The sequence below is a fragment of the Lygodium microphyllum genome, chromosome 6, assembly GCF_053477565.2.
Source record: "Lygodium microphyllum isolate KBCC chromosome 6, Lygodium_microphyllum_v1.1.10, whole genome shotgun sequence".
NCBI lineage: Eukaryota > Viridiplantae > Streptophyta > Polypodiopsida > Schizaeales > Lygodiaceae > Lygodium > Lygodium microphyllum.
The window spans coordinates 1881117-1897173 of NC_141140.1; the positions used below are offsets into that span (position 1 = coordinate 1881117).

General features: G+C 41.7%; 1 protein-coding gene across 1 annotated transcript in view; it reads right to left on the reverse strand.

Moving 5' to 3' along the window:
• Positions 1-16057, reverse strand: part of LOC148034231 (regulator of telomere elongation helicase 1 homolog) — a 62378-nt gene that overhangs the window by 15398 nt on the left and 30923 nt on the right. Inside the window, exons 4-15 of the mRNA XM_087680462.1 lie at positions 2643-2724; positions 2376-2526; positions 2083-2245; positions 1811-1987; positions 1605-1729; positions 1466-1517; positions 1231-1375; positions 966-1120; positions 785-876; positions 469-573; positions 246-314; positions 81-167 (exon numbers count right to left, since the gene is read on the reverse strand). Of these exons, the coding sequence (XP_087536588.1) occupies positions 81-167; positions 246-314; positions 469-573; positions 785-876; positions 966-1120; positions 1231-1375; positions 1466-1517; positions 1605-1729; positions 1811-1987; positions 2083-2245; positions 2376-2526; positions 2643-2724 (1403 nt within the window). The remainder of the gene's footprint in view (positions 1-80; positions 168-245; positions 315-468; positions 574-784; positions 877-965; positions 1121-1230; positions 1376-1465; positions 1518-1604; positions 1730-1810; positions 1988-2082; positions 2246-2375; positions 2527-2642; positions 2725-16057) is intronic.

The window sequence follows — 16057 nt, forward strand, 5'->3', positions numbered from 1 at the left end:
CCTCACCTGTTTGAACACTTGGTAGGTCTTAACTTTGAACAACAAAATTTTGAGATATCAAATAGCAATAGAATAAATACCTTGGGATCTGTTTTCATTGCAAATGGGATTCCTGTTATCACTACAGCACGGCCAGCTTTATCAGCAAAATCCAAGCCCTCGCTTACCTGAAAACGGACCATGTATAATAAGTTTGCATTCAAACTGGTGAGTTTTGAAATTTGAAAGAGGTTCAAAAAGCTCACCTTGCCTCTGCAGACGGCAAAGAAGACAGCACCAGATGAGGTCACATCATTTAGCTTGGTAATGAAATCCTAATGTGGTACCCAAACCGAAGTGACAAGATTTCAGACTATTGAGGTTCAAGCAATAAGAATGAATTATCAGTGCATACATAGTAAACAAGGTTTTTATTCAGAAAGAAAAACCAAATAACTGTTTAGAAAACAGCAACAAATGATCAAGCACCTCATTTGCATGATTAAAAAGGGATGATTCTCTGGGCTCCACAACAGGCTGTTTGTGTTTGCAGATACGCTCCCATACAGTACTGACATTGGCTGCTCCTGCAGTCTATATTCTCTTTTCAACAAATGTTCAAGCATTGATGGATTTAGTGACTATCACATTTCATGTCGTGTAAACAGCTCCACTAAACAGGTATCAGCTCAAGCAAACATTAAATCTGACTTTTCTCGCCTTAGGCATCAATGTTTTATATGATGTTTGATCTTAGTAAGAGCACAAAACAAATCTGTTGCTCCAAAAAAATCAAAGCAGTTACCAATGTTTGCCAAGCTTCAATGCACTGATTCAGCAAGTAATATGATGGAAAGAAGACTAAAAGGCCATCAGGGACAATACGAGCAAAATTTACTGCAAACACAGTTAATATTAGGGATGCAATGTCAAGTATAGACTGGCATAACATAGTTGCTATGAACATAAACCTTTACAGACTTTACCGATTGTGTTTCCAAGCTCAATCTTGTATTCCATGGAATCTCGCGTACGATATGAGGAATTTAAAGTTCGTCCAGATGGGCCTGAGGTCAGCACCCCAACCCATATTTGGTCTGCACCTATGACATGTGGATTTTCCAAACGCACTTCAAAGGGCCTGTTGATTTCTGATCATTACAAATATGCTACCATCGTAACAGCCACACTTTAATGATTGCAGAATTAATTGCACAAACAAAAGAGTTTACTACATCATAGAAATCATACAGCTTGAGTTCAAATGCAAATGAATCGAGAGGAGCCAAAGTGCCAGATGTCAATATGACCGATCGAACATCCAACTTTGAAAACTCCTTCATGGCAAGACCAGGATTGAAACACCACCAGCTAAGCACACGATGACTTTTAGGTCCTGTCACAGTTGTTTCTTAAAATAATTATCTGACCACCACCCAAAACAACTTCAAGGAATATTCTCAAACTAGAAGAGATTGAACAAGACCTTTCCTAGCACCTTTGTCTGTGTCCTGGCTGTATGGCTCATGAATGTGAAACTGCAACGAAACAAGCACACATCTTAGTAAACTCAAACCACCAAAATACTAGTGTGCTAAGCAGACACTAGAAATCTCCTCACGAACCCGATAGCAAGTTGCATGTGACTTATCTGCACCCTGAAATATTTGCCTCAAAGCATCCCTTAGTGCCTGAAGTCGGTGCCCATTACCAGATCTCTTGTGTACCTTAAGAGACTCCATGTTGGCCTCTTTTGAAAAAAGCATTTCAAGATTGCACTTTTAGTTTAGTACTACGTTAGTGAGTTGACAAGTAAAGACAGTGTGTGTACCATCTTCAAGAAGGTTTGTAGCATGATCAATGGTATCAAGTAACATTGTGACAGTCTCTTGAGTTATCTTCATTTCAGCAAGAAACTCATATATATAAGGTCCAGGTCTAGTAAACCCAGATCCCTCCACTGTAAAAGGTACATCATTGATTCTTTTATCCAGTTCAAGCAAGAGTGCTGCAAAATCCTTTGGAGACTCAAAATTTGAAGAGCCAAGAAACCTGATGATTAAAAGAACTAACATGCATGCAGCAATGCCCTGCCTGCATTACCCTTAAGTATAGCGAAGTTTTCTGGGTCCACTGAAGTGTCAGCTGAATTGTCCCTTGATCTATGAGCTAAAGCAAGGTCCACACACTGCTTAGCTTCTGCTATACATGCAGCCAGATGTGCAGCAGACAAGTCAAATGATGCAGCATCTGCACAAATGTTCTCCTGCAGTTAGAAAGCAACAAACATGAGCAATAGAGAGAACAATGACACGAGAGACTGAGCATAAAACACTAAAAGTTCACTTGATAAAATTGGTTGAACATATTGGAAGACAAGAAACTAAGGGGCTCACCAGATTGTGAGCTTCATCAAATATGAGCACTGCATTCTCCCAATGAAGGCCTGTCAGTGAACGTCTATTTTCCTTCTCAATCAGGTAATTATAAGGCGCAAATATTATATCAGCTGAATTATGGAGCTCACGTGAGAGGTAATAAGGACACCTGAAGTTCATCAAGCCAGAACCACAAAGCCTCATCAAAGACATTTCTCCTGGAAACAGAAAGGGGAAAGGATACAAGATGTCTCAGAAAGGGCATGAGGCCAAGTAAGTACATACGGTCCTTGTGTCCTGCCAATGCTGAGCAAGTCTTCTATATCAATTGGCTCCACACCAAGATCAGGGTGAGCATTTATGTAGCCTGTGAAAAATGTGATACACATGTAAGGTATCTAAGGCAATGGGTAGAAATGGGATATGCTTGCTTATAATCTGTAAAGCATCCAATCTAAAGGCTCAAACACTAGATCATAAAACCCTACACTGAAATCTGAAAAGCTAAGGAAATTGTGATTTCATCCTAAGATAGAAGTCATTCATTTATTACATAGTTTATTCTAAGATATTGACAAAGTTCAAAGATTGAAGGAAAAGGGCAAGATGAACTGAAAATAATGCCCTAATACAGAAGGACAAACATGTGAGCTGACACAGAAATGAACTGCTATGGAAAGTCTATCTCCACAAAGCAATCTTCTCGACCACAAAAGAAAGAGCACCTGAACCAAGAGAGAAGCAAAATCTTGAAGTATACTACAGGTATCAACATCTCATGCTCAATCTCAATCCAAACAACTTGTCAATGTGACCCCTTCTCCATACACAATCCCATGAGTAATGCATGAAGATACCAAAGAACCCACAAACCAGCACACTAATGAGCAAATAGAGATCTCTCCATGAACGACCTGAGGACGGCCACAAGTGAGGAAAGCTCAGGTCAGGTATGAATGAGCCACACCAGTGACAAACAGGAATGCTCCAGCTGCAGATTGGCAGTTGATGGCATTTTTCCCAGCTTGGTGGTGCCACTGATGTATGAGGGGAAGTCTTGTCATGTTGTATTAAACACATCTTGCATATGTACTTTTGCAATACTGGAAAAGTACATATCCCTTCACACAAACACTTTACCCTAACAGAGAAACTTCGTACCTATCCAACATAACTTTGTACAGCTTGTTGAGCCAAAAATATAAACTAATTAGCTCTTTAAAACAGCCCCAAAACATATAAATTACCAAAAGTTTCATTAAATAGTGTGCAATACTAGAGAGTATCTATGTCCCATAAGCCAAACCCTAATTTAGGAGGATCCACTTGTCTATAAATAGACAAGCTGCCCACCACTCAGCCTCATCCCTTGTCTTGCAAGTTTCAACCATCAGCTCTCCCTCCAATGGCTATCCAACCCATCACGATTGCTGCCACATTATAGGAATAGACTAGGCTGCACTTTCCACCATTGTGCATATGGGATTTTGTATCTTGATCCCACACTACTCCATACAAAGAGGCTAAGCTGAGTGTGATTGCCAATATCTCAATACACTTAATGACAAATGACCCATAGCTCCTAGGGTTGACATCAACTTGACAAGAAAACCAAGACCTCATAGACATAGTCACACATCCATCGAGTGATGTACCAATACACTTTGTGGAAGAACCAATTGAAGAGGAACTATACATAAATCCATATGTCACTTATGCTCAAGAGGGATATTCTATCCTAATGGATTTTTTATCAATTCCATTCATGGCTTTAGGTAAGGGATGGGGCCAAGGCATGGGAGAAAACCCATTGCAAGAATTATTGACTTGCTAGTTATGTGGCCACCTTAGACATATATAATCTAGATGTCTAGAAAGAAAACAAGCAAATAAAGATAAGGCAGATTTGAGATGTCCAAAATGTGCTACCACACATGTATGCTAATTACCCAAGGCAAAAAACCTCCACTAGCTTAGTGCCACTCAGACTCTTTAGTGTCAAAACACTCAATGAGAAGGCCACACCACAATTCCTTTAGAATTCATGACTAGAGCTCAAGCAAAACACATTGGCATTGTAATGCTCAAGGACCCAAAAACTTGGATGCCTTGTCCATAGGCAAAAAGAATTGAATGAAGAGGTCACCAGCCTGTGGTGCCCTATTCACTGTTGCTGCCCTGCTGTCCAGCCTCTTCCCAATAATCATACAACAACTTGCATTTTCTGCACTGCAGGCTCAATCTACATCAGATTCACCTTCTTCAGCTGTCTCCCAGCCTCTCACTGTTGCATGTGACCAGCGGCTCACTCTTTCATGCAATACACTGCTGTGTTTACTAGTTACAGCCCCATAGACTACTACATTTTGGTTTCCAGCCTGCTGCCCTTTCAGTTTCTGCATCATCTCAACTCCGACTGATCGTTATAGCACCCAGAATCCATCTCCAATGGATGTACACTCCAACTACTACCTCAGTCCACTCCTGCGAGAGCCATCGACCGTTGGACGACTCTGCCCTTGAGCATCTTGTGCACGCTTTCCTTCATTTACAACATTCATTCATTCCCTTCTAAGTTATATTTCCTCTTTGTTTGTGTTTGTGTTTGTGTTTGTGTTTGCGTTTTGGGTTTTACGTTTTGAATTTTTGCATTTGTATTTGAGTTCTTTGTTTTTCAATCGTGGCCATACACTAACTGTTTTCTTTTGTACACCCTAACATATAACTATACTTGGCCAATGTCACCCACTAATCACCAAGGTTCCTCAAGTCTCATTATTGCTTAATTGACTCGCATTTCACATGTGCACCCCACATGTGCACAACTTAATAATGCCAAAGCTAAGCATTGAAAATACGGGTCCTTGTGACATACTTCCTCCTTGAAATCCTTGCAATCGTCCTCCGCTGCGCTAGCAAGTGACAAAAGCAAACTTGCAATTCTCCTTGATTGCACTACCAAGGTCACCCACTGATCACTGAGGTTACTAAAGTCTCACTATCACTTAATTGACTAGCAATTCACATGTGCACAACTTAATAATGCCAAGCATTAAAAATACGCATCCTCATGACATACCTCCCCTTTGAAATCCTTGTAATCATCCTCCATTGCACTGCTAGGTGACAAAAGCGGTTGAGAGTGTGCTGCAGCTGGAGTGAGTAGATGAGTGAGAGTGACAGATAGAAAGAGAGAGAGTATTATATGATTTGGATGTACTACAATGTGTTGGTACACAAAGAATAAAATGTATTTATACTTAGGGCACATAAGGTTGCATTCACATGTAACATTAAATAATACACGACGAAGGTGAATAAAAGAGCCTTTACACCCTAACAACCTCCCACTTAAAGGTCCGAAGTGAACCTTTGACCAACTCCCACTAGTCGAATGCAATGCTCATACTGAGCCTTGCTTAGACTTTTAGTGTGAACATCTGCAAGGTTATCTTATGTTTTGATCTTGATTAATGTGATTAGACCGTCTTCCAAAATCTGTCTGATAAAGTGATATCACACATACATATGCTTTGTGTGTGAATAATACATGGCATTCTTATCCAGGTACACAGCACTCCGGCTATCTTATCCCAACACTAGAGTACTCACAGACATGCCGAGATCCTCTACAAGTCTGCTAAACCATATAGCTTCCTTAGAAGCTTCACTAGCTCATATATATTCAGCTTCAGTAGTACTCAGTGCTACAATGTTTTGCAACCTGGAGCACAAAGAAACTGCCCCACCAATAATTGTAAAGACATACCCGCTAGTGGACCTGCGAGTGTTCAAGTCACCTGCCATATCTGCATCACAATAACCCTGCAAACTAAGTGCACCCTACCCATAACAAATACACTTTTTTTGTGTACCCTTTAGGTATCAAAGAATACACTTGAAGCCTCCCAATGTTTTTGGCCAGGATTTGACATAAACCTACTGACAACTCCCACTGCATGAGCAATGTCTAGACAAGTAGCAACCATAGCGTACATAAGAGAGCCACAAGCTGATGCATAAGGACTCCCTTCGTAGCATTGGCTTCCACATCATCTTTTGGGTTATTGGCTTTACTAAGCTTAAGATATGGAGGTAAGGGCACCCCAAAAGGCTTAGCTTCAGCCATTTTAAATTTATCCAATACCTTTTCAATGTACTTTTCTTGAGATAAGAACAGCAATTTTTATGTTCTATCCCTGCGAATCCTCATGCCCAATATATGCTCTACATTCCCCAAATCTTTCATGGAGAAAGTTGATTTCAACTGATCTTTGAGAGCATCCAAGCTAGTCTTTCTTTTTCTAGCTAGCAACATATCATCCACATACAAAACAAGTATGATGGGACTGATATCTATATCCTTTTTCATGTACAAACAATAATCTACATGGCTGCGTGTAAACCCATGAGAGAGAATAAAAGTGTTAAACTTTTTGTACCACTGCCATGGTGTTTGCTTCAGCCCATACAAGTTCCATTTTAGTTTACACACCAACTACTCTTTTCCAAGAACTACAAAGCCCTTGAGCTGTTTCATGTAGATTTCCTCATCAATGTCACCATGCAGAAAAGTTGTTTTCGCATCCATTTGGTACAGCTCTTAAGTCCAATACAGCAACGAGAGCAAAAAGCACACGTAGAGTGGTCATCTTCACAACACGTGAGAAGACCTCTTGGAAGTCAACCCCTTCCTTCTATGCATACCCTTTGGAAACCAATCTTGCTTTGTACTTGGATTTCCCATCAACTGTCTTTACTTTGTAAACCCATTTGTTTGGAAGAGGCTTTCTTCCTTTGGGCAACGACACAAGATCCCAAGTATCATTAACATATAGAGATTTAATCTGTTCGTGCATAGTTAGCTCCCACTTACCACTGAATTTGCATGACTTGGCCTCTTTATATGTAAGAGGTTCACCCTCATCTGTAAGCATCACATAGTGCAACGAGAGGTCATACCTATGTGGCCGTCTTCTTAAGCGTGTATACCTATGTACCCAATGATCTACATTTTCAAGAATTAGATCTACATCTGGAGGTATGTTATTTTCAGCATTTATTGGCTGTTGTAAGCCATTTTCAACATACCGTTCATGCTGTACAACACCTTCATTTTCATTATCAGCACCTGCATTTTCATAATCAGCAAGTCTGTCTTGATATCCATGACCTCCTTGTGCTTCTATTTGTTGTCCATCATCATCTAGCTCAAAAATAACAGGCTGATCATCAGTTTCAGCCTGTGGTACAACATCATGAGACTCATCAATTGAAATAATAGGTGGCTGCAAATTCTGAAATTTGACCTTTTTCATGTCTTCATCAGAGGCTAAAGTACTTTTCAACAACTTTGCCTCATTAAACACAACATTACAGCTGCGAACAATTTTCTTGGAAGAACATGTTTAAAGAGCGGTTGCAAATATGAACCGCGATTTTAAGTGCCTCTCCCCAAAATTCAAGAGGGAGATTGGCAATGGACAACATGCATCGCACTCTTTCATACAAAGTCCTATTGTATATTTCAGCCACCCCATTTAAAGAAGGGCTGTAAGGAGCTGTAAGCTCCCTCTTGATTCTATGCAAGTCACAAAATGACTTAAATTCAATAGATGTGAACTCACCCCCATTATCAATTCTCAAGTATTTCAGCTTTCTACCTGTCTGAGTGGTCCCAAATGCATGATAAGTTTTATAAACAAACACTTCACCTTTTTTTTTTTCAACAAATAAACCCAAATCTTCCTAGAACAATCATCAATAAAAGAGAGAAAATATACACCAGCACCCAACGATTTCACTGGCATTCTACATACATCAGAATGCACTAAGTCCAAGACATTGGACTTACGGGAGACACCAGATTAAAAGGAATTTTTCATTTGCTTTCCAAACTAACAATCATTACAAAAATCAAGTTTAGAGCCTTTTCCATCAACCCTCTTCAAAGAGGCAAGGACATCAAGTCCTTTCTAGCTCATATGGCCTAATCTCTTGTGCCACAACTCCAAATGACAGCCAATTTCCGCAACTGCAAGAAACTTGCCATTCAAAGCTTTACAAGGCTGACAATACAAAGTGCCCTTCTTGGTTCCTTTTGCAATCAGCATAGAACCCTTTTTCAATTTTCACAAACTACCACCAAACAGTGTAGTGTAACCATGCAAGTCAAGCTGACCAATAGATAATAAACTCTTCTTGATGCAAGGCACATATCTGATATCTTTCAACACAAGCTCTTGCCCACTATCCAAAGACAAGTGTACAATGCCAATCCCATCAAAGTTGCAAGCATAGTTATTTCCAAGGTATACTTTTCCATAACTACTTGCATTGAACATAGCAAAACACTCCAAGCAAGGAGTTACATGGAAAGAGACACTAGAGTCTACGATCCAAGTCTGAGTTACACCATCATCAACTGACAAAAGTGCATCAATCACATCAACCTTGCTAATCTGCATATCCTGCATGTGATATACAAGGGCATCACAATCAACTGCACATAATACATCAGCCTCTGCATCCAAGAGCTCCTCTATGACTACACTGGAGGCCACATTGGCCTTTTCCTTGCCTTTGACTGCCTGAAATACATCTCTCTTATCCTCTTTCTTCTTTTTGTCTCTTGCATTCTTCTTTCTCTCTTGTTCTTGTAGTACATGCAACCAGGTTTCTTATGGCCCTTCCAACCACACTGATAGCAAGTAATATCACTCTTTTCCTTTCCTTTCCTCTTCCTTCTGTTTCTCTGTTAGCATTTGCATTTTTCTTTTCAACCCTGCCTCTAACATTATAAGCTGAGTTGTTGCCTTCTCCACTAGACTTACGTCTAATTTTTTAATTCAAGATTAAACCTCCCACACCATCATATGAGAGATTGGCATTATTACTGAGAGAAACTACCAACGTCTCCCAAGAATCAGGTAGTGTCATGATCAAAAAAATTGCCCTCAACTTATCATCAAAATCCAAATTGGCATTCTTGAGCTGATTTAAAATGCCAATAAATACACTCAAGTGCTCAACTACAAGATTGGACCCGTCTAGTCACATATTCACCAACTTGCACATTAAATGCACTTGATTAATAGGTGTGGTGACATAGGTAGTTTTCAACTTCTTCCATAATGCATAACCAATATCTAAGTCCTTAATGTCTATCAAAATGTCATTAGTGACACCCATCTTTATATAAGCCATAGCCTTTTTGTTGACTCTGGCCCAATCTGCATCAAACATTTGTGCGGGTTTATATTCTTGCAAAGCATCCTCATGATCCTTTAAGAAAAATATGCCCTACATAAGGTCTTTCCAAAGGTCAAAGCCTTGACCATCAAACTTTTCATGTCAAAACTAGAAGAAGTTGCAACCATTTTTATCACGAACACAAGAGAAAATGCACTAAACTACAAGAGCATAAGCTAAACCACCAAATACACTGTTGTTCTTGCCCAAATAGAATAAATATCTGCTGTTTTTACATAAACTAGCCACCACACGAGAAATACTACAGAAATTTACCAAATTCTGCACAAAATCCCAAAATTCCAAATCCAACAATGCATAAATGTCAGCCAATCTGACCCAACTGAGCAAAATTTCATCAATACATGAAAAGCCTCATTTTTTTCAAGTCCAATGTCAAGAAATTTTACTTGAATGACCAAAATTCCCACAAATTTGGCAGAATCCCCAATTTAACTTAAGTCAACACACACAATGTCTGCAATTTCTCACACAAATGTCACTGCCAAGCATATACAAGATCAATTTTGGGAAAAGCCCCAATTTTTCCAACTAAAATTTGCACAAGTTTGAGACTTGTGCTTCCACATGCAAACCCCTGTCAGAGAAAGGGGATGAGAAAAATTAAAGAAATTTCTAATTTAAAGGTGTGCTGGCGCCCACCCGTTGATCGCTCGATTGGACTTCAACATGGCCTATGTTGCACACGCCTTCTGCACAACGACCTATTAATTGCAACTATCACCTATCAGTCTTGCAACAGGCGACTAATGCATGTCGTCTCACGAAGCGCGCACAACCTCCGCTTTACTACCGATTGTTGAGAGTGTTGCAGCTAGAGGAGTGAGCAAGTGAGTGAGAGTGACATAGAGAGAGAGAGAGAGAGAGAACGATACAATTTGGATGTATCAACAATGTGTTGGTACACATAATAAAATGTATTTATACTTGGGGCACGTAAGGGTGCACTCACATGTACAATTAAATAATACACGAAAGAGGTGAATAAAAGGGCCTTTATACCCCAACAAAAAGCAAACTAATACTGAACTAGAAAAAGCATAGGCATCATAGTCAAAGAACATTGACTGTTGTTGTTCTACTATGCTATTGCCCAACTCATGCTAAATTTCCAGCCCACATAACTAAGTCTTAGCTAACCAAAAACAAACTCTAATTGTTGTCAAAACTATTGTGGATGTATCCATTAACTTTATCTCAAAAGTGTTCTAACCAAACAACCATAGAAATGCATTAACCATGGTAGAACTATCAATGGCATTACTTCACATGCTGCTGTCCATAAAACAGAGCTGAATACCATTGAAAACTAATTGATCATACATTAAAAACCAGCAACTGATAATCAATCTCTAATGATCATAATCTTATGACCGTACTTTAATGATCATACACTGATGTAAATGTATAGTTTCAAAGTTGCAATGAAAACCATACCCATCTACATACCAAGTATAGTGAGTAGTACACTAAAAAGTGACCTCCTAGCAAACATATTGTCAACAAACAATACCTTGGATGCATGCTGAATACACCCAAGATCTACTATATACTAGAGCTGTCCATCACTAGAGGAGTGAAATTACTACCTTCCCCTTGGTTATTAGGCAATGCTCTCGACCTTCTAGGCTCTGTTGAGCCTAACTAAGCTCGATCTAAAGTCAGTTCCAGCTGAAAGGCTTCTAGGTAAAGTTGCAACAACCAAGAATGGTTTACTAGAGATTTATTCATTCCTTGGACAAGCATTGGCAATTTACCGTTGTATAGCACGTACTCTTAAGCACACTTATGCATTTCTTGTTTACAAGTCCAATAGTTCTATGCAGTTGCCACATCAATTTCAGCGTTTCTGAGTTGCCCAGCAGGTCAAACATGTTTGTGTAGAATGGAACGTGGAAGTCAGATTTTCTATGCAGCATTTATTGTGATTATCTTATTTTTACAATTGTATTTTGCAACAATTGGCCAATTTTTAACTCGCCAACCTGATCAATTTTTCCCCCATTTTTTGGCCTATTTATAGGCTAGCTTGTTCCGGTCACTTCCCACTTTGGTTTTTCAACTGGAAGAGAGATAGCCTCACAAAGATACATTCAACACCCCGTGTACATATCTGCCTTCTTCATTTCAGAATTTATTCACTACAGATTTCTGCATTCTATTGTCTCTTCTCTCTCTTCTTCTCTCCGTGTTCATTTTCTTTCTATCCAGTCACACACTTCCACATTCATTGCAATTTGACATGGTATCATAGCAACCTTGAAGGGCTGATTGATTGTGGACAGACCCGAACAAGAGATTTCAACACGACAAAAGTTTGTATTTTCCACATTTGAGGGCGAGCGAGAGGGCTGCGCATCAACACAAGGCTAAGGTGATTAGGTGAAACACAGGAAAGGAGTGAAGTTGCTGTTCTTTGTAGGTTTTTGCTATTCATGAAGGAGAAAAGGCTGTGTTTTTAGCCTTTTGGTGCAGATTTTGAGTTTTCATTGCCATAATATCATATATAATGTAAATGTGTCATGTATCACGAGACTCATGATAAGTAAACTAAATCAAAGATCATGATCATGATCTGAGGCTGCTCTAGCCACTCTTGAACTGCCAGCCTCATCATCATGTGTACCATGAATTGCTGCATCTCCCTCAACATCAACATGTGTCTCCTCTTCTTGCTGCATCTCCCACTCTGTGAATGGATCAAGCTTTGTTGTCATGCTGTTACACAACATCCTCAAATTAGCACTAACGAATACTAGATCGTTTGCCCTCTCCACACCAAGACGATTCCTCCTCTTTGAAGCAATGTGAGCACATGTACTCCACAATTGCTCCAAACAAGAGCAGCTAACTGACTCACTCAAAATATGGATGGCTAGTTGTTGCAACTCAGGACCATCCGAACCATAGTCCTCCCACCACAAAGCTGCCCCAATCTTACAGCGATCCTCTTGTGCATCCCCACAACCAAAAGAACCTCGAAAGGTCCTATAACATGAAAGCTGATCTCTGATCTTTCGTCTAGTACCATGATCAGGCACTAGACGAGACAATATAGATCTCCATGCATCCATAACCTCAGTGTCATTCTCTTGACCTTGCCTTGAAACTCAGGACCCACAACAAATGCAACTGCATGCATGGTTGAGCTATAGGAGTTCCACCTCGTCACAACTAAATGGTGTATCTCCTCATACGCCTCATCATTTGGTGCCAACTCCTACAACTTTTCATTTAGCCTATCCATAGCCTCATATAACTTCCCAATGCAAGGTTGCATAGCATCCATAACCCTCAATAAATGTACAATAGGTGATACCATAGCATCTATCCGCTTTACTATTAGAGATCATAGCCAGGCTGGGCAGGTGTGCAGTGTGCAGTCGGACAGGCAATCCGACCAGTGCAGTCATTCGGCTGCATTTAATGCAGCCGACAGGCTATTTTCTGGCGCTCTGTTTTTTGTCAGATTCTGGCTATAAATAGCCGACATCCCCAGCAGTCTCCTACACTTCTCTGCTCGCAGATTACAGACCGGTGACGCGCAGATTCCGTCTCTGTTCGCAGATTTCAGACAGGAGACAGTGCAGACTGCAGCAGACTTCGAGGTGAACAGCAGGTTGCATCGTCGAGGTGGAGACACGCAGTCCAGCGCACTGCGCCCGTGTATATATCTACATATCTTTGTATTCAACACACTTTATATAGCAGATCTTCATCTTCCACTATCTCTTTCTCTCTCTTCTCTCTCTACGTTCTCTCTCTCTCAGTCCTACGCTTCCGCACCGCTGCACTCTGACATGGTATCAGAGCAGTGTTAGAGGGCTGACTGAGCGCAGAATCAACCTGAAGAGGAGTTTCCATCGCGACACAAATTTGTGTTTTTTGCGTTTAAGGGCAGACAGGAGGGTTGCACCTTGGAACAAGGCTGAAACGAGTGTGGGCGCGCAGGAAAGGAGTCCAGGTGGTGGATTTGCTGCTCTTTACTGCTGTTTGACGCGGAGGAAGTTTGAGTTTTCAGCCTACAAGTGCAGGTTTTGCTTTTTCATCGCCTCCGACGGGTGAAGAAGATTCAGGACGCGGAAGAGACTTAGCAGGCTGAGTTTTCCCAGTCAGAGGGAGCTGCTTTTGAGTTTGTGAAGGCATTACAGGTGAAGATGTCTACAGAGATTGACTTGGAGTTCCAGTCGATTATGGACCGGAAGGTACCTGTCTTACCGGCTCTTCCTGCAGATCAGAAGCTCGACGGCGACAACTACCGCATTTGGCGCGTCATGATATGGGCCATCCTTGAGTCCTATGATTTGGCGGAGCTGGTACAGGAGATTGATCGGCCCTCGGTAAGAGATGAGTCCAAACTCTCTTCCGATGCTCGTGCGAAGTTGGCCAAGGCTCAGTCTCATTGGGACAAACTGAATGTCAGGATTCGTTCCTTTCTCTTTCTATCATGTACTACAGCCGTGATCGCTCACATCGAGCACTTGATGGTGGCTCCGGAGATATGGCTGGAGCTTGATCAGATGTACAATCGGATGACCCTTATGAAGCGGGTTTCTTTGGAGGTACAGATGCGGACCTTGTCTGTAAACAAGTCTTCTTCGCTGCGGGAGCATATTAACAAGCTAAGGCAGCTTCAGATGCAGGTTCAGAATGCGAGGAAGCCGATTTCCTCCGAAGACATGGCGATCACACTTTTGTCCCAGTTGCCGCCACGATTCGGTACATTTTACTCTGCCCTTATTGCTTCGAGGCGAGAGTCTACTCTTCGTTGGAAAGAGTTGGTTCCTATGGTCTTGGACCAAGAGGAATAGCTAAAGGGACAGAATGCTTCCAAGTCGGAGGCACTGACAGGTCAAGCCTCTCAGAAGAAGAGGAAGGACCAAAAGAAGAAAAAGGGGGATAACAAGTCCAAGAAGGACAAGGACAAAGACTCCACATGCCATATTTGCGAAAAGACTGGCCATTGGAAGAAGGATTGCCCTGACAAAGACAAGAAGGACACCAACAAGGACACAAAGGATTCTGGAGCAGTTGCTGCACCCTCATCAGCTGCATTTCTTCATCTAGCTGTCATTGAGGATGCTTCACCGAATGCTTCTGATGCTGCGATGACGGCTCCCCAAGCTCGAGAGTGGATCGTTGATAGTGGTGCCTCACGGCACATGACTCCTTCATCAGATGGTGTTGCTCAGTTGCAACCCTCGCGTGGGCAGATTCTCATTGGAGACAGCTCTTCAGTATCTATTGTAGGTCGGGATAAGATGCAGCTTATTCCCGATGGACGCGGTGGTACCCATACCTCAGAGGTTTTGCATGTACCAAGCTTAGGGTATCATCTCCTTTCAGTTCATAAAATTTGCTCCCTTGGCCTTTTGGTGGAGTTTGACAGTACTACAGTAAGAGTCCTTGATCGTGGATCGAGGAAGGTTCTCTCATCCGGATATGAGGAGAATGTCATTTATAAACTGAAGTCTTCCACCGCCCTCTCTACTCTTCTTCTTACCTCTCAGTCACAGTCAGAGTTATGGCATGCTCGGTTTGGTCACCTGAACTATGATTATCTTCGGAAGGCGTCAAGTGGGCAGCTTGTTCGAGGGCTGCCGGATATAGTGGTGAGCCAATAGCCATGTGTCTCCTGCATTAGGGGGAAGCAGCATAGGGATGCCATTCCCCACACAGCTTCGCGACGGTCTACTTCATCGATGGAGCTTGTATCTACGGATCTATGTGGCCCTATGAGGAATGAGTCCTTGCGTGGGAGCTCGTACTTCATGCTGATCGTGGATGACTAAAACAGGATGACATGGGCCTACTTTTTGGCATTAAAGTCAGAAGCTTTCTCACACTTCAAGGATTGACTTCTCTTTGAGGAGACCCAATCGGGCCGGAAGTTGAAGACCTTGCGATCCGACAAGGGCGGTGAATTTGTTTCTAATGAGTTTGCTCAGTTTTATGCAGATAAAGGAATTCACCAGAAGTTTGCAAATACCAACACTCCTCAAGAAAATGGCATTCTTGAACGGAAGAACCGCAGTGTGATCGAGATGGCGCGCACCATGATGGAGTACCGACAGACCCCTCAGGTTCTGTGGGCCGATGCTGTGGCTACTGCAGTCCACATCCTTAATTGATCCCCTACTTCGGCCGTTGAAGGGATGACCCCGTTTGAGGCTTATTTCGAGACAAAGCCAGATGTTTCTTACTTCAGGGTCTTTAGGTGTGATGCCTATGTTCACATTCCCAAGGCTCACCGTGATAAATTTGAAGCAGCTTCCCGAAGACAAGTATTTGTTGGCTACAGCTCCCAGTCCCAAGGCTATCGATTATATGATCCCGTCAAGCGGGATGTGTACACTAGCCACGATGTGCGGTTTGTGGAGGTTCCGGCTATCTCAACGGGTGAGGAGCATCCCGTTCTTGGAGATCCA